Source organism: Trichoderma harzianum, assembly GCF_003025095.1.
Source record: "Trichoderma harzianum CBS 226.95 unplaced genomic scaffold M431scaffold_15, whole genome shotgun sequence".
Classification (NCBI taxonomy): domain Eukaryota; kingdom Fungi; phylum Ascomycota; class Sordariomycetes; order Hypocreales; family Hypocreaceae; genus Trichoderma; species Trichoderma harzianum.
This window is the reverse complement of record NW_020209263.1, coordinates 525915-543547: the sequence shown is the minus strand read 5'-3', so window position 1 is coordinate 543547 and position 17633 is coordinate 525915. Positions and strand designations below refer to the sequence as shown.

The 17633-nt window shown below is 48.3% G+C and overlaps 3 protein-coding genes across 3 annotated transcripts; all 3 read left to right on the top strand.

Annotated features, from left to right (window-relative positions):
• The first annotated feature begins 100 nt into the window (after positions 1-100).
• M431DRAFT_125018 (hypothetical protein) lies at positions 101-9945 on the top strand. Its single transcript, XM_024912231.1, has 8 exons — positions 101-400; positions 462-509; positions 569-611; positions 663-2048; positions 2104-2441; positions 2499-6963; positions 7021-9464; positions 9542-9945. The coding sequence occupies exons 1-8, from the start codon at positions 355-357 to the stop codon at positions 9559-9561; spliced, it is 8790 nt and encodes a 2929-aa protein (XP_024769857.1). The 5' UTR covers positions 101-354; the 3' UTR covers positions 9562-9945.
• Positions 9946-10269: 324 nt separating this feature from the next.
• Positions 10270-13011, top strand: M431DRAFT_486143 (hypothetical protein; the record flags this gene model as incomplete). The annotated part of the gene is made up of 1 exon (XM_024916362.1): positions 10270-13011. One exon carries the CDS (start codon positions 10270-10272, stop codon positions 13009-13011), a length of 2742 nt encoding a protein of 913 aa, XP_024769856.1.
• Positions 13012-14120: 1109 nt separating this feature from the next.
• On the top strand, positions 14121-16627 carry M431DRAFT_96015 (hypothetical protein; the record flags this gene model as incomplete). The annotated part of the gene is made up of 3 exons (XM_024924776.1): positions 14121-14540; positions 14603-16512; positions 16570-16627. The coding sequence occupies 3 exons, from the start codon at positions 14121-14123 to the stop codon at positions 16625-16627; spliced, it is 2388 nt and encodes a 795-aa protein (XP_024769855.1).
• Positions 16628-17633: the final 1006 nt, after the last annotated feature.

Here is a 17633-nt window from a genome sequence, read left to right as displayed (position 1 = left end):
GTTCTAGGCAACGGGCCGCAGCTCGTGGAAAGCCTGGAGACAAGTGAATTGTTCGTGATTCGAGCGTAAAAAGTCGCCTTGTTCTTATATATAACTTGTGTTTTTTTTCCTGTGATTTTTCCCTTCTTTTGATCTAGCCTGGTTGTTTTTTTCTTTATGATACTCTCTTCATAGACACTGTCATACGCACTGCCGCTGCTCCAACGGCTTATTGACGGCTGCAGCACTTGTCGCGACGCGAACCATTCTATGGCCAAAATACATATAGAAATTCGATACGCATCAGCAAGCCTGCAATAGTCATATTATAGAGATAAAACTTGGCGATTCGTTTTTTCGAATGCAAAAATCACAATGGCGTCCTCTGACTCTCACGGAGAGAGCGTCATGCTTCTAGCGAGTGCGTATATCATCTTCTCTTATAATGACGGGTGTCTTAGTCTTACTAACAATGGCTCCAGACAAGGTGAAATCAGGCAACGTCAAAGAACGTGAGAAAGCTGTTGATGGTACGTGAAGAGCCACAGTTGACCAAACCGATTTCAGCATTATTAATGTTTTTCTTAAGATTTGTCCCAATTTTTGAACCCAAGAAATAGATCAGCGAATCTGTATGACCTACTCCCTCGTGTCATGGTGCCCCCAACTCTAACATCATCCAGGTCTAAGCTAGGAGACAAAAGCTACCACGAGATATTCGAAGCCATATTTAACTTCGTGCTCCGTGAAAAACCAAATTATTATGACAAGAAAAAGTCACAGTCAACGGCGAATACTGCCGCAACACGGCTGTCCAAATGTGCGGCTGCAGTCAGGATGGCAGCAATCCGTGGAGCCGCCAAGATAGGACGAAAGACGATGCTTGCCGTCATAGACCACATCACCCAAGTCTTGCCTGGACCTGATGAGGACTTTGTACGGCCGCTACTGCAAGATTATGTCAAAGCATTGACAGAAATTGTGTCTCGGCAGGCTAACGCTGAGCTCTTTGCCAGAAAGAAAGCAGAGCCATGGCAGGCCTGTGTCGACTTATTCCTTGATATTGCCCACCATATTCTTCCGAATGAATCCAACACAGCTTCTTTGCCTCACATTACTCCCGCGCCGACGGCCTCTTCTCGATCCTTGCCAAGGTCAAACTCGGCAACACAAGCCCAACGTCATACTGGACAGGCAGAAGGTGGCCCATTGAAGGATGCTCTTGAAGGACTCTATCACCTAGTCTCAGCGGCCAATGCTCCGATCCTTCGAGGAGCGCAAGACATTACCAACCTAGCCCTGAGAGTCTTGAATACCAAGCACCTTAGCCCAGGTTCCACGCAGACACTGTGCTTTTCAATCATTAACACAGTCTTTCGAGCCACTGAAGCAGATAATCTTGACGATGCGATTGCTTTGGCGAAAGACCTGCTACCTCATATGGGCTACTGGTGGCGTGCGGAAAAGGTCTCTCAGGATGAACTCATCAAAGCTCTAAGGAATGAGATATGCAGGAGCATATATCTTATGCATCTACACCTGGAGCATCTTGCGGTTAATCGTTGGGACGCAAATGTACGCAATGAATTGGAAAACTTGATCGAGCCTCTATGGCAAGAGTATTCCAAACGAAGCGAGGCATTTCGTCTACAGCTTGCTGATTTGACCTTCACCCCATCACCGTCACGAGGGCATGTCATGCAACTTGGCCTATTTGGACTCCGTCCTCACAATATTGAAGGAGAAAGCCACTGGGCAATAGTTCAGAACCTTGCCCTCTTGGAGGCGATATTGTTACGTCCCAAAAAGGATACCATCGACAACGATGCCGACAATAGAGAGCAACCCAGGAAAAGGCGACGGATCCAACAGGATCCAAATCCCATCAGAATCAAGCTCAGGTCGCAACATGCCGGAGTTGTTCGAACTGCCTTGCAGCTAGTTCCATTTATGCTTGTAACAAATACGTTGAGTCACAACGAAGTCGACGACCTTCTCGTAGACCTTATTGGCTTTGCTGGAGATAAAAATACCATCACAGCGTCTTGGGCCTTAATTGCCTGCGCTAGGTGAGATCTCGAACCGCGCCTGTGTGCCTACCCACTACTAATCATGTTTCTATAGCTGCGCTCTATGGTCCAAAGAGTGTCGACTTCAACAAGACATATGGAGGCAAATATGGCATTTGGCTGCCCGCTCAGTCAGCCTTCCAGCCACAAGTCGTGCTGCATGTCTCTTACTGCACAGCATAATCGAAACTGATGTTTTGCCATACCATAACCTGTCCGACGATATAAACAGCATCATTACAACAGCAGATATCAACGGACCTGGTGTTTTATGCGACACGTCTCTTGCATTGATGTCACATTTATTCCATCTTCGCAATTCAAGGCTACCCAGCGCTAGCCATAGCACCTCGAGCCACATCATAAGATGGGTTTTCTTACGGTGGAATCCGAGTACGTTTCAAGGTCGGAGAACTTCATGATACATGCTAATACTGATATACTTAATAGGCGAGCTATCATATGCTTCATTTCAATCCGCACATACACGCCCCAATGATCTCGTCAACATTTTGCATCTATGTTGTGGAGCCCAACCCATTTCTTTAACCCGCCAAGATTCTGCCTCTGGTGGTTCATTGGGCGAGACATGGATATCCCAGAGAGAGATTGGAGATTTCAATGAGTATCTTCTCTTATTGGGACATGAAACTAGCGATACCATTTCCAACGAGTGCTGTTATTCATCGGCTAAAGAAGCTCTCCCTCTGGCTGCAGATGCCACCAGTTTTTTCGCTCTAAAGAAACTTGTTTTAGAACTCCTCTATCCCAAACTCGAAGAGCTGAAAGAGCTGTGTGTCTCATGGACAAAAAAAGCTAGTGATGGCGGAACTCAAATATCATTTGATCGGTTTCGAAGCCTCATGTCTGCTTGTATCATGGGAACGTTACTGATACCACATCTGAACGACCTTAATTCGACTCAATCTTCTTCCCTGGAGACGCTTCTATTGGAGCTAGCCGAGGGCGGTATTTCAGCTGCATTGAGTTCTGTTGAGCCTGCGGCATTCGTCGAGTTGACTTTGAAAGAGCTGAGGCCCTGCATACCCGAAATCAGCACAGCCAATCTAGGCCAGATGTGTGCGAATAGCCCAGGCATTCTCAATCTTCTTTCCAAGATGTCCGAAGTCATAGAGCAACGACAGGCAAGCCAGCACTCAGGAGACCCTTCAGACTTCATGGATCTAGATGACGATTTCGGCTCCTACGACAGCCAAGTTATGACGGCATCCAATGCTTATTCAGCCCCAAGGCAGAATATACAGCTCTGTCTAAATTCCCAAGCATTCGACATCGACACGAGGCTGCGATTAACACTCCTGAAATTCATCTACCAGGATAGAAGTCAACTGGGCTTGTTGACATCTTCATACATCAAGGAACTCTTGGCACTGTCCGATGACGAGCTACTCTCATGCCAGCGTCTCTTAATAGAGATTGTTAGATCAGACCTTATCATGGATGGAGAATCGGCTTTGGATATAGTCGAGAGGCTTGGAGAGATAGTCGGGAAACCCGAATATCAGTCATGTGAAGTTGCCCAGACCACTTGCATTGAGGTGATCGATGGCCTAACCAATACCTGGCTTCATGATAACCAGAATCTGGCAGATAGGGTTGGCGATCTTTATGATCACTTTGTCAAAGTCTGCTTGCCTTCCAACATTCTTTCTCCCAAGACTCAAATGTCCCTCGCCCGCTTATTATTCACTCTTTTGAGAATCAATCCTGAATACGGAAGTAGCCTAGGGCTTGATTCATGTCGAACCTCGTTGCTTCTCATACTGAAGAAGGGTCCAATGAAAGTCAAATGCTTCATTGCAGAGAGGGTAGCTGACATATTTGAGCTCTATATTTTGATGTTGCACGATGAGGTTTTTGTCGATATCTTAGACAACCTTCCAGCAGACCCCGACAATAGCGCAGGCATTGCCTTCCGTTTAATAGTTCTATCCAAGATCGCTTGCAGCTGGCCTACTCTTCTCAGAAGATGCACCTATCACATTTTTGAGACTCCAGGCAACATATCACAATCAGCCGATTACGCAAAACGATGTTTAGCTGACATATCCCTTGTCCTAAATCTCGGGTCTCCAACAGAACTCTTTCAGCTGTTTTCTCGCCAGCTGTTGTACACTTGGCTGGAAGAGAAGACTGTTGAAACCATTCCCTATTCTATCTTTGGATATGCCAGCCTTGGGGATTTGCTGAAATCTGCACAAGCTGAAGCCATCGGTCTAGCAATAATGCGAGGACAGGAGAATACAAGTGCAGACATAGCTCGACTCGTCGGCATACCAGAGACTCAGCTTATCCAACAAAACTTCGCAACTGCGCTATCATATGGCTTACTATATGCGACTACGTTTGGGAGCCAAGAAAAGATAAAGGGAGAAGATCGCATCAAGCAAAAGCTAGGCACAAAGCCATACATCGAGTCGGTATATGTTCATTTCATCGACATAGTTGCCCTTTTGTTTGATCTTATTGATCAAGAAGACCCTGTGGAGAAGGTCTTTTTGAAACAAGCGCACCTTAAATACGCAGGCGAAAATCTGCAAGCAATCAAGGCTATTGCACATTCGCCTGCCAATCTTCCGCCGAACCAGCAACCAATGTTCAGAGCCAAGCCTGTGTTCAATGAACTTATCCGTCTTTGCCAAGGCACGGAGTTCCAATTTCACGATCTTTGGACGCCAGCAGTGGTAGTTGCAATTGCTCGGAGGCTGTTTAACACAGTGCATCCGGCGCTCGGTTCTCTTCATGCGTGCTCTGTCCTTCGCAAGGTGAGGATACTAGTCTGCTTGGCCGGGCCTGTGGCTTTGGAATCGTACTGCTTGGAGATGCTGTTGAGCTCTATTCGGGGCTTCATTGTGGACTCAGAATGCGCAGACGATGCGCTCGGAATTAGCCAATATTTACTCTCTCGGGGTAAAACATACTTGACCCAAGTACCATCATTTCTTGCTGGCTACTCTCTGTCCGCCTTGGCATCTCTGAGGGTTTTCCTTGAGTCCAGTCAGTCCAGCACTACACAGGAGAGCCAGTTCAAGGCCACTATGAGCAAGGCACAGAAGTTCCATGAGTGGTTCAGCCAGTATCTGGCAGATTATACATCCCCAAGATTCGAGAGCCAGTCGCAGAATGACCTTTTCAAATCCATCACACTTTCGGCAGCCCATATACGCTCTTCCGGGAATGCGGAGAAGAATACTTCGGAAAGCAAGCTCCTTTTAGATATACTGAATGATGAAACAGCAGAGAGCCAACTCCTCAACGAAGCTTCACGACAACTTGCCCTTGGCCTTCTTTGTGGCGATTTTACTATCCCAACACATAGTAGGAACGACGTTGTTGATAGCGATCAGAGTGCCATTGCTCATGCTTCAGCGGTATGGAAGAGTTGTGGAGCACAAAGCCTCAGTGAGAACTATCTATCCTGGGTAGGACGTGTCGTCGGTCGTTCGTTCCTAGCCTCTGGGACTATACCTGAAGATATCTTGAGAGAATCACGGCTTGATCAATATGAGAAGATAGCGCCAGGGCCTCATGGATCCGAAATGGGACTTCTTCATCTCCTTCAAGGTCTTACGATGGATCCCAACTCTGTCACAGCCGGTTTAGCTGAAGCCACTTTGCGAACCGCAATATCGCAAGCCGTCGTGGAAGATGATGGACCCCTTGTCACGGCGGGGCAGCGAAGCTTGTCTGAGTCGCTTTTCGTCGCATCTCAATGGGGCGCATATCGCACTCCTCCTTCAGAAGCCGCGTCTACTGAACTACCAGAAGATGATCAGTTTTCTTGGGCTGAAGATGTGACCTCACAGAACTGGCTACGTCGGTTGAGTGCATTCCTTGCTCAATCCGTACCCAGCTCAATCCTTCTGTCTGTACTTGCGCCAGTGCTTCTGGGAGTCAATGGATTTGCTGAAAAGGCCTTCCCTTTCATTGTCCACCTAGTACTCTACTTCCAATTGGAGCAGCAACAAGCTACGAAGAAGTCACTGTCTGGCGCCCTGAAGCAATGGCTGGGATCGACTGAGCCTACGGCTAGAGATAACATTAAACTTCTGATCAACACGATTCTCTATCTCAGAACCCAGGAATACCCCAAAGAAGTGTCTATAGCAGATCGACTGCACTGGCTGGATGTTGATTACTCCATGGCAGCAGCATCCGCAACCCGGTGTGGTATGCACAAAACGGCTCTCTTATTCGCTGAAATAGCCACTTCTGAAACAGCCCGCGCATCGCGAAGGGCTTCCATTGCCAAAGAAGCGGATATCAATGAAACTTTGTTGGCAATCTTCGAAAATATTGATGATCCGGATGCCTACTATGGCCTGCCTGAAGATGCAAGTTTGTCAAATGTTCTATCTCGTTTGGAATACGAGCAAGAAGGGACAAAGAATCTAGCATTCCGAGGCGCTCAGTACGATAGCCATATTCGCCTGCGACAAAATACTTCAGAATCGGACGCCCATGCCCTAGTAAAGGCACTTGGCAGTCTTGGATTCGCCGGGTTGTCTAATTCTCTAATGCAAACCCAGCAGAATCTTGGATCAACTCCGTCTTCTATAAAAAGCACATTTCATACCGCTAGAAGACTCGAAATATGGAACCTTCCCGTGCCAGCCACAAGCGACCATCATGCTGTTGTAACATATAAGGCGTACCAGACTATGCATCAGGCCACGAACATCTCATCAGTCCGGATAGCCGTGTATGATGGTTTTGCTCGTACGATGAAAAATCTGGTCGGCGGCAACCGCAATGCAACAGCATTAAGGAGTGGACTGGGAGCTTTGGCAGCACTGTCTGAGCTAGACGAGATTTTGAACATTGCAGATGTAACAGAACTAGAGAGTCTGATGAGCCGGTTCCAGGAACGCAGCCAATGGATGAAAAGTGGCATGTAAGTGAAAATGTTCCCAAATGTCAAGCGAAGTTGCATTTACTAAAATGCATACAGATATGACGACGTCAGCCAAATCCTGTCTTGCCGAGGGACGACCATGAGCATGTTCACTCAACATGCATCACTTCTTGGAAACGCCACACTCTCTGTGGCAGGCATACGGCAGATGGAAATTAAGTCGATGCTTCTGGCTTCCGGTATCTATCGCTATCACCAAGCTACACAAGAATCGCTAAACATTTCGACGGCTCTAAGTGATCTTATAAAGCCATGCGAAGACTTGGGCGTTCATGTCGATGTTGCTATCAAAATAGAAGTGGCAAACTCATTATGGGATCACGGAGAGATGACCACATCGATTAAAATGCTTCAGGGCATCGATAACATTACAGCGTTGAAGAAACAAGCAATCCCTGTGAGCCGATCTGACCTTCTTTCGAAGATTGGCCATAGGATGTCCGTTGCGCGTTTGGAAAAGCCCCGAGATATACAAAAGAAGTATCTAGAGCCAGCACTTAAGGAGCTCAAAGGAGGCGTCGAGGCAAAAGAAGCGGGCCTGGTATTCCACCAATTTGCCGTCTTTTGCGACGAGCAGCTCCAAGATCCGGACAGCTTGGAGGATCTCACACGTTTGCAAAACTTGAAGAAAGGCAAGAATGATGAAGTTGAGGAACTAAAGTCACTTATTTCCTCCACGAGAGATTCGCAACTCAAAGCCAAATACACACATGTCCTATCAAAGGAAAAGCAGTGGCTTGACCTTGACGAGCAAGAGCTACGCCGTGTCGAAATGACTCGCAGCGAGTTTGTGCGTCTAAGTCTTGAAAACTATCTGCTGTCACTAGCGGCTTCTGACGAACATAACAATGATGCCTTACGATTCACGGCGCTATGGCTCGAAAAATCGGATGATGAAGCAACGAACAAGGCGGTAACGCGACATCTCTCTAAAGTCCCCACGGCCAAATTCGCAGGCCTTATGAGCCAGTTGACTTCGCGACTGCAGAACCAAGATTCAGCGTTTCAGGAGCTGCTCTCAAATTTGGTATACAATATTTGCGTGGATCACCCTTACCATGGTATGTACCATATCTGGTCTGGCACAAAAGCGAGAGTGCAACAAAAGGACGAGGTTGCAATCCTTCGTGTCAGGGCCAACGACAAGATCGCAACAAAGCTTGCAAGCACAAAAGCCGTAGCCGATATCTGGGTTTCGATTGAGAAGACAAGCAAAGGCTATCACGGTCTTGCTTTAGAAAGAGACCAAGCGAAGTACAAGTCCGGTGCAAAAGTTGCGTTGAAAGATTCTACCGCAGCCAAGAATTTGATGAACTATCTCGCAAAGTTTCGCATACCTCCTCCGACCATGCACATCGAGGTCAATGCCAATAGGGATTATTCCAGGGTCCCCTTGATCTCAAGGCTTGAACCAACCATGACAATCGCCTCGGGTGTGAGTGCACCGAAGATTATCACCGCCATTGGAACTGACGGCGCAAAATATAAGCAGTTGGTGAAGGGTGGCCAGGACGACCTCCGTCAAGACGCCATCATGGAGCAAGTTTTTGCGGCAGTGTCGTCTCTACTCAAGCTTCATAGAGCTACACGACAAAGGAATCTAGGCATTCGAACATATAAAGTGCTTCCGCTGACAGCCTCGTCTGGACTTATCGAGTTTGTCCGTGACACAATTCCTCTACATGAATTTCTCATGCCAGCACATGAACGATACTACCCACGCGATCTTAAGGGCTCGCAATGCAGGAAAGAGATATTCAATGTCCAGAACAGAACGGTGGAACAGCGTATCAGCACATACCGAAAGGTCACGGAAAGGTTTCAGCCCGTCATGCGGTACTTCTTCATGGAGTACTTTGTAGACCCTGATGAGTGGTTCGTAAAGCGGCTAGCATACACGCGCAGCACGGCCGCTATATCGATGCTTGGACACGTGCTCGGCTTGGGCGACCGCCACGGGCACAACATCCTGCTGGATACCAAGACTGGAGAAGTCGTCCATATTGACCTGGGTATCGCGTTTGAGACTGGCAGAATTCTACCCGTGCCGGAGCTCGTACCTTTCCGCCTTACCAGAGATATTGTGGATGGTATGGGAATAACAAAGACAGAGGGCGTGTTCCGCCGCTGCTGTGAGGTCACTCTCGATGCTCTCAGAGAGGAGCAGTACTCAATCATGACAATCTTAGATGTGTTACGATACGATCCTCTGTATAGCTGGTCCGTGTCTCCTGTACGGCTAGCCAAATTGCAAAAGGCCCGACAAGATGATGACGGAGCCATTGATGACGCCGACCAAGCAGATGTGGACACGAAGAAGGGAAAGAAATCTGGGAGCCACCTGAATGAGCCGTCTGAAGGCGACCGAGCCCTGGAAGTGGTGAGGAAGAAGCTTTCGAAGACGCTGAGCGTGACGGCCACAGTCAATGATCTCATCAACCAGGCAACAGACGAGCGAAATCTTGCGGTGTTGTATTCTGGTACGTAATACTGAGACCTTTTCTAATCTGACTTCTCACTTGGTGTGACAGCTGAATATACTAACTCGTCTTTATAGGGTGGGCTGCTTATGCATAAGATATCGGTTATAGCCCCGATATGGGCAGATCGACAGGTGGCAAAGCAAATCTGAGATTGAGGAATGTTATGATGCAGTTAATTAAAACATAGTCTGACAGCGAATCATGATGGGAACTAGAACAGGCTCGAACAGGCTCGGCCCTGTGTAACACGACAACGAGGTCGGGAACATAAAAAATTGATCTTGTAATAACACCAAATCGAAATCGAAAACACACACATGCTTTCATATCATAATTAACCCAACCATGGCACCGCAGGTAACCCTGAGTAGGAAGTTAGTTTGTAAATTATCTTGTAAGCTTCAAGATAACTACGAGTGACATTTCAGCTTTGTTCATACATCGTTTAGCTAGCGTCACTCCATCCTTTCGAACCGGCCATTTCCATATAGAGCGTGGGCGTCATTATGATCGTGATTGTGATCAATCGTATTAGATTTTTCGTGACATGGCCGTGATGCTAGTTTCCCCCTCTCTTCTTGATGGCCGTTCACGAGGCTTCGCTAACCTGAGCAGAAAACTGTGAGTCGAGCATATGGGGGGATTTGCGTAGATAGTTAAACAGAATGATATCCCATGTTGTCAGAAATCCAAACACTACTCCAGTAGCAATACCTTAGTCACATCATCTGAACTTCTCAATTCTTTGAAGCCTTCGTTGTCTTGCCAGAGTCCTTTTTTCGTGACGATGTTATCCTTAAACATGGAAGAAATGGGCATTGGCCCGATTGTCGCCGCCATGTCCCGCAGCAAACCAAACGATATAGCCGTCATCTTCGATGAAAGCACCATTACGTACAAAGATCTCCATCTCATGGCACAGTCGCTGGGCCATGAATTAGTGGAAGCTGGAATTGCCTATCAAGATATTGTGGGCATTCTTACTGGACATGGCGTCCATCATATTGTTTCCCAACTCGCCATTGTCTATGCAGGGGGGACTTGCCTTCCATTAGAAGAAACGCTTTCCGACACAGATATTCATGCGCATCTCACGTTCGCCAAGGCTAGATACCTGATTGTTGATGACATTAACCAAAATCGCTTTCAATTTGGTGGCTCGACGATCAATGTGGATATTTCAAAGCATCACAATTCCAACTCTTTCACGACAACTCGTCCAGGCCAAGTCCGTTTACCAAAAGACACCCCCTATGACTTTCGATCTCATGTTATATTCTCATCGGGAACTACTGGCATGCCGAAGGGAATTCAAGTTCTTGGTCGTGGCATCGTAAGGTTGGCTCTTGATGAAATCTGGAGACAGTCAACAGTCAGTGGGCAAAGATTTGGTCATATTAACAGCATTGGCTTTGATGCTTCGCTCGTCGATATATGGGTTGCTTTGGTACTTGGTGCCACCATTGTTGTGGTAGACCGGCGGGAGCTCCTGAGCCCCGGCAAATTTGCGGAGACTTTGGCGAGAAGAGATGTTACAACTCTGGTGACTACGTCGAGCCTCTTTAGTAACATTGCAAGCTTCAGTCCAAATGCCTTTTCCAAAATACACACGCTCATAGTGACTGGGGAGTTGCCCAGTATCGGGGCATGCAAGATCGTCTTCCAGGAGGGTGCGCCGAAGCAACTCGTCAATGGATATGGTCCAGCTGAGTGTTCTATCTTTTCATTTTTTCATCTTATAACACAAGAAGATGTTGATCTGGGTCGCATGCCTCTCGGAAAGCCCGCATATCAAACAGAAGCTTATGTCCTCGACGAAGATGGAAAACTCGTCACCAGTCCGGGGTCTGGGGAGCTTTGGCTTGGTGGACCTGGTTTATCCCCTGGCTATCTCTTCGACGATGAGAAAACATCGGAATCCTTCATTTCCATGGTCCATCCTTACAATTCAAAAATACACATTAGTCTGTACCGTACAGGTGACAAGATTGACATATACGACGATTATATGTGTTGGGCGGGTCGCAAGAATCGGGAGGTCAAGCTCAACGGCCACCGCGTACAATTAGAGGTTGTTGAGATGGAGCTTATGCGAACAAAGCTGGTTCAAAATGTCGTAGCTTTGAAGCACACGAGTTCCATCTCAAATGCTAACCATCTTATTGCCTGCGTTGTATATGGGAACGGACAAAAAAGAAATTTCGATGAGCTTCTTGTTGAGGCAAAGAGGAGACTGCCCAAGTATATGATTCCGGAACTCATTGAATTCGAACAGCTACCATTGAACAGCAATGGTAAAATTGCCCACGGAGAGATGTCAGAACTGTTGGGACAGAGGCTCCAAAGGCGTCACGCCTGTATCTTGGCCGCCAACACGCCGGATTTTGGAGGACTCAACGAGACGGAAAAGGGACTGAAGCAACTCTGGGCTCAGATTCTCATCGCAGTTCCTACAGAGGCCATAAATATAGAGAGTAACTTCTTTCTCCTTGGTGGGACTTCTCTTGGTGTCACGGCATTGCTAGGGCATATCCACAAGACTTTTAATGTTGCTCTTCGGACTGATCAAGTCTACGAGAACCCACTGTTCAAGGACCAGGTTTTGGTTATTGAGCAGGCCCAAAAAGGCCAAAAGTCGGGCTATGGGAAATCAGTGACAGCCATGATGCAGGAAGATGTCAAGCTGTTCAGCGGCAAGATCGAATTCCTGTCTAGCAAAGCTCCACAACGAAAAGACATACGCAATGTGCTTTTTACTGGAGCAACCGGGTTTATAGCGCCCTTTCTGCTACAAGAGTTATTGAAAGTGCCTGAAATCGGCAAAATTCGCTGCCTCGTGCGAGCTACCACGGGCGATCAAGCTTTGAAAAGGCTGTCGGATAACTTCAAGCGGTACGGCCATTCCATCACCGAGTCGATCAAGTCCCGGATTGAAGCGGTAGCCGGTGACTTTAGCCAGCCAATGCTAGGCCTCGAGACGAGTGCCTACAATCGCTTGGTCGATCAGACGGATGTCGTCTATCATCTTGGAGCACATGTCGATTACACGCAGCCGTATTTGAGCCACGTCGAGGCCAATGTTATAGGAACATATCACTTACTCAAATTCGCTAGTGATGGGCATTTGAAGCTGTTCCATTACATTTCCAGCATTTCTGCTTTTGGTACGACTGGGTTGATGAAGGAAGATGGCATGCTTAAAGAAGACGAGTCACTGGAGCGATACCTTGAGCCAGCTCTACAATATGAGAATGGCTACGGGCAGAGCCAATGGGTGGCAGACGAGATGGTATCTTGCTTGATGCGTCGAGGGTTTCCGGCAGCGATTTATCGTCTCGGCTTTACACTATGTAGCAGCACCAATGGGATGGGAAATCCAGACGACTTCATGGGTCGACTTCTCTCAGATTGCACAAAACTTGGCTCCTATCCTCTACTGCTCAATCAACGAACGGAGATAATGGCTGTGGATCATGTTGCAGAAATCATCAAGGCCATCATGCCTACCACATCACGCCAGACGTTGGGAAATCGATCGACATGAACGAGCTTTTCGAGTTGACTGGAGAGCTATGTGGGATCGAGCTGAAAAGTCTTCCATATGCCCCTTGGATAAAGCAGCTCAAGACTGCTCAAACCAACACGCCTTTGAGGATGTTTCCATTGCTCCCAATGTTAGAGGAAGAGGTGCGTGGCTACAAGACCCGATGGGAGCTGTATGAAGGAATGGCACGCTTCAGTGTTGATAATACGGTGCGTGCTCTTGAACGAGCTGGTGTAGATGCGAGTATCTTGACGTCTGTTACGCATGAGGCACTTAAAAGATACCTTGATGATTGCTTGGAGATTGGCAAGGAGTAGGACTGTTTCTTACGTCTATCTACCTCGACACCTTCTTGTCAGATGTTATCATGGTTATCTAAGTTTGCTATAAAGAGAGGAAATCCAAGAAAGCGGCAGGATTTATATTTAAACATCATGGCACATTGTGAGATATTATGTAAAGATGTTGCTAAATGAGTTTTCTCGTGATGAATGAAGTGGTCGTTGATATCAATGTCAGATGATGCGCGTCAGTAGTTGACTGGAGGAGCGCTAGGATCGGCTTTGAAGGGTTCTGTAGCGCGTTAAATGCTCTATAGCGCGTCGCTAGGCCAAAAACAAGTCGCCAAACACCCCCTGTAAATCCAACCCGTGGACCTCAATTGGGCAGCTGGAGGCGAGAATTTATTTCGTTATCGCGGGGTCCCGCCTAAATTCCTCCCTCCATCTCCATCCATCATGACATAATAATCCAAGCTCCCAAAGTTCGACCCAAAACCGCCAGTCCAAAGTCCCACCCGATTACTCGATCTCCCCCAGTGCTAAAGATTACGGCATCTGCTAGCAAACAGCGACAAACCTCCGACTAGCCCGTCTCGTCTCGTCTCCCGATCATCGAGTCTGCCGTGCGTGCCACAATCCCGGTCCCGGATCGCTATCTCCATCTGTCAACAATCTTGGGTTGCGCCGAGTTGCCCGTGCCAATCGACGTTCATGCAACCAGCGACTGTTGAACCGACCTCTCCCTCTCGCCGCCGCCCACGCCTTTCCTCATCGTCGTCGACTTCACCGTCAGCAGCAAAGAGGCCCAGGTTCTCCGACAGCTCGACCATGGCCAGTGCCAAAGCGAGGGGCAAGATGCCCGAAGTCATCGACCTGACAAAGCGCCAGTCGGCCTTTCAACCGCATAGCGGAGCGCGGAAGCTGGTTATCAAGAACCTGCGCAGCCCCGTCAACCATGAAGCGCGGATCCAAGAGTACTATGCACGGACGGAGAGAGAGCTCGAGGAAGCACTCGACGCAATATTTAGCAACAAGAGTCCGGCCATCCCGCTGGAGCGTCTCTACCGCGGTGTCGAGGACATGTGCCGCAGTGGCAACGCTGAGAAGGTGTATCGGACGCTCAAGGATAAGGTTGACAAGCACCTCAAGACCATCGTCTTACCCAAGATACAAAGCGCGGCTAAGGTCTCCAGCCTTGAGGTCTTGAGGAGGACGCTGGCAGAATGGAAGACATGGAACTCACAGACGGTATGGTTTCACCCTTCTCATTCGATCCGTATGTTGTGGCATAGAGCTCACTCGACGTTTAGATCCTCATCAGGTCGACTTTTAGCTACCTTGACCGTACATACCTGCTCCTCAAATCCTTCACATCAATAAACGACCTGGCTATTACGCGCTTCTGTAGAATGGCCTTCTCGTCGCAGGCTGCTCAAGCAAGCCCGGCCATTGGAGCGGAAATCATCTTGGCAATTTGCGAGCTGATCAATTTCGATCGCCGAAATGACAGCCGGAAGGAGCCCGAGCTGCTCAAGGATTCTCTCATGATGCTGTATGTGCTGGGAGTATATACAAAGCAGTTCGAGCCCGTCTATCTACAGCACTCTGAGGCGTATTTCAAAGAGTTTGGAGAGACGTGCAGTCCTCTCAGTTTGAAAGAGTACATCGAGAAATGCGACCGCCTCTTGGAGCTCGAAGATCGGCGCTGCATGACATACAACCTGGACAGCACAACACAGAGACAATCGATGACGCTAGCGCACAACATTCTTATCGACCAATATTCCGACAAGTTGCTTCATGGGGGTAGCTTGTCCAACCTATTGACCGATCGAGATGTGAAGTCCCTCAAGGGATTGTATGACCTTCTTAGGTTGTCGGGCATACAAAAGAAGTTGAAGACACCTTGGAGCGATTACATCCGGGAAACAGGGGCTTCGATTGTGGCTGACAAGGAACGAGGGGATGAAATGGTACTTCGCCTCTTGGACCTGCGGCGAGCATTGGACTTAACAGTGCGTGATGCATTTAACAAAGATGAAGATTTCCTTTGGGGAATGCGAGAGGCGTTTGGCAATTTTATGAATGACCGGAAGATTGCCGACTGCTGGCCATCGGGCACGTCCAAGATAGGCGAGATGACTGCAAAGCACATTGACATGCTGCTTCGTGGTGGTATCAGAGCCCTCCCGAAGGAACTTCTTTCCGATGTCAAAGATCGAGCTGCAGCAGAGAAGGCAGGTCATGCTAGTAGCGCTGACGAAGATGCTGAGCTGGACAGGCAGTTGGACCAGGCTCTCGAGCTGTTCCGATTCATAGAAGGCAAGGATGCCTTTGAGGCCTTTTACAAGAAAGACTTGGCTCGCCGCCTTCTCATGGGCCGTAGCGCTAGTCAAGATGCCGAACGCAACATGCTCACCAAGCTGAGAGGCGAGTGCGGCTCAAACTTTACACATAATCTAGAGCAAATGTTTAAAGATCAGGAGCTCGCTAGGGATGAGATGGAGGCCTACAAGGAGTGGTGCCAGGGCAGCCCCGACCGCGTTGGCAAGGTGGACCTGCAGGTTATGATCCTGTCTGCTGCCGCCTGGCCAACGTATCCCGATGTAAGGCTCAATGTGCCCGAGGAGGTTGCCAAACGCATCGACCAGTTTGATAGACACTACAAGAGCAAGCACACTGGCCGAGTCTTGACATGGAAGCACTCTCTGGCGCACTGTGCCATCAAGGCAACCTTTCCCAAAGGAACAAAGGAGCTCCTCGTCTCGGCGTTCCAGGCCGCCGTACTCCTGCTCTTCAACGACGTCACTGGAGATGGGTTCTTGGCATATGAGCAGATCTCAGCCGCCACGGGCCTCCAAGGCGGTGATTTGAACCGAACGCTTCAATCATTGGCCTGTGGAAAGGCGCGTGTGTTGACAAAGCATCCTAAGGGGCGCGATGTGAATCCGACGGACACATTCACTTTTAACAAGGCTTTTACAGACCCCAAATATCGTGTCAAGATCAACCAGATCCAGTTGAAGGAGACCAAGGAAGAAAACAAGGCTACACACGAAAAGATTGCGCAAGATAGGCGGTTTGAAACCCAGGCTGCCATTGTGCGCATCATGAAGAGCCGTAAGACTATGGGTCACGCGGAACTGGTGGCTGAAGTCATCAACTTGACCAAGAAGAGAGGCAGTGTTGAGCCGGCCGCCATCAAGAAGGAAATCGAGAGGTAAGCATATTAAAATTCTCCGAGAGTGACGACCAGATAAGCTAACTTCTGCAATAGCCTGATCGAGAAGGATTATCTTGAGAGAGAGGAAAACTCTTACACATATTTGGCATAAGGGGCTGTAGTTGGATGTTTGATACACACATTTGCTTATATTCGTTTGCTTTGGCACTGATAGAAGGCGTGGCGGGCCAAACGGTACATGAGGCGTGTTAGAGAGTCACCCGAACAACTTGGATTTAGCAGGCAGAAAGCATGTAGCTACATGAATTCCACGATCCCATGATGACCGCGCGCTTTGGTCCCTGCTACGTTTATTGTCCCTATTTTACTTGCTCCTTTTGCCCGATTTACGTTGTACACTGAAGTAGAGAGATTGGATGCTCTATTACAAATCGGTCTGCTATCGGGAAGACAAGCGTTTGAGAAGGATTGCATCTTTCTACGACTGATTGGTGATTTTCAGTGTCATGGGAGAATCCCTCACACCGCAACGTCGATGAGACTCATAGTGCAGCATCTGAGAGTGTGCAAGTTGACCATCTAGCGGTGAAGTTTGGGCAAGGTGATCTCCTCAGTTGCTCTATACTATTTGTCAGACCGTGCCATTTGGAGTTGATTATAGCAGATGGAACGAATAGGCCGACAAAGTCGAGTGAAAAGAGGCAACCCAAAAGCAAAGCGCCTTGTTACGTTTTGTTTGCCAGTGCATCACCCATCCACAAACTGCCACGTCAAAGAGGCTTGCGGGATCAACCCACTGAGTCACTACACTCGAGCCTCCATTCGAACCCGATCGTCGCGTCCTTGTTCTAATCAGCTCCCACTGGCGATTCCGACGGCCAGCGTGGCACGAGGATGCCTGGTTTCGGGGCTGTCAAGTCCATGTAGATGGTTGTACAGAGTACCGAGTTTCTCCTCAGTGTAACACGGCGGGAAAAATCTTATGTTCCGGCTAAGACTTTGAAGCTACACAGAGCACAGATGTGCTACCAATTCTTGTTATTGGATATAGGTACCTAGTCTCACTGTGCTGCAAACGGTGAGATTGGACATCTGGGATTGAATGGGAAACCCATTTAGAAACAGGGACGCGTTCGCCCTCTTACACGTAGGGTTGG

Bases quoted from the DNA above. Each gene is read 5' to 3' on its own strand.
- M431DRAFT_125018 (XM_024912231.1), top strand. From the start codon at position 355: ATGGCGTCCTCTGACTCTCACGGAGAGAGCGTCATGCTTCTAGCGA. The intron at 612-662 runs GTATGACCTACT...AACATCATCCAG, and splicing joins AGAAATAGATCAGCGAATCT to GTCTAAGCTAGGAGACAAAA. The intron at 9,465-9,541 runs GTACGTAATACT...TCGTCTTTATAG, and splicing joins TCTTGCGGTGTTGTATTCTG to GGTGGGCTGCTTATGCATAA.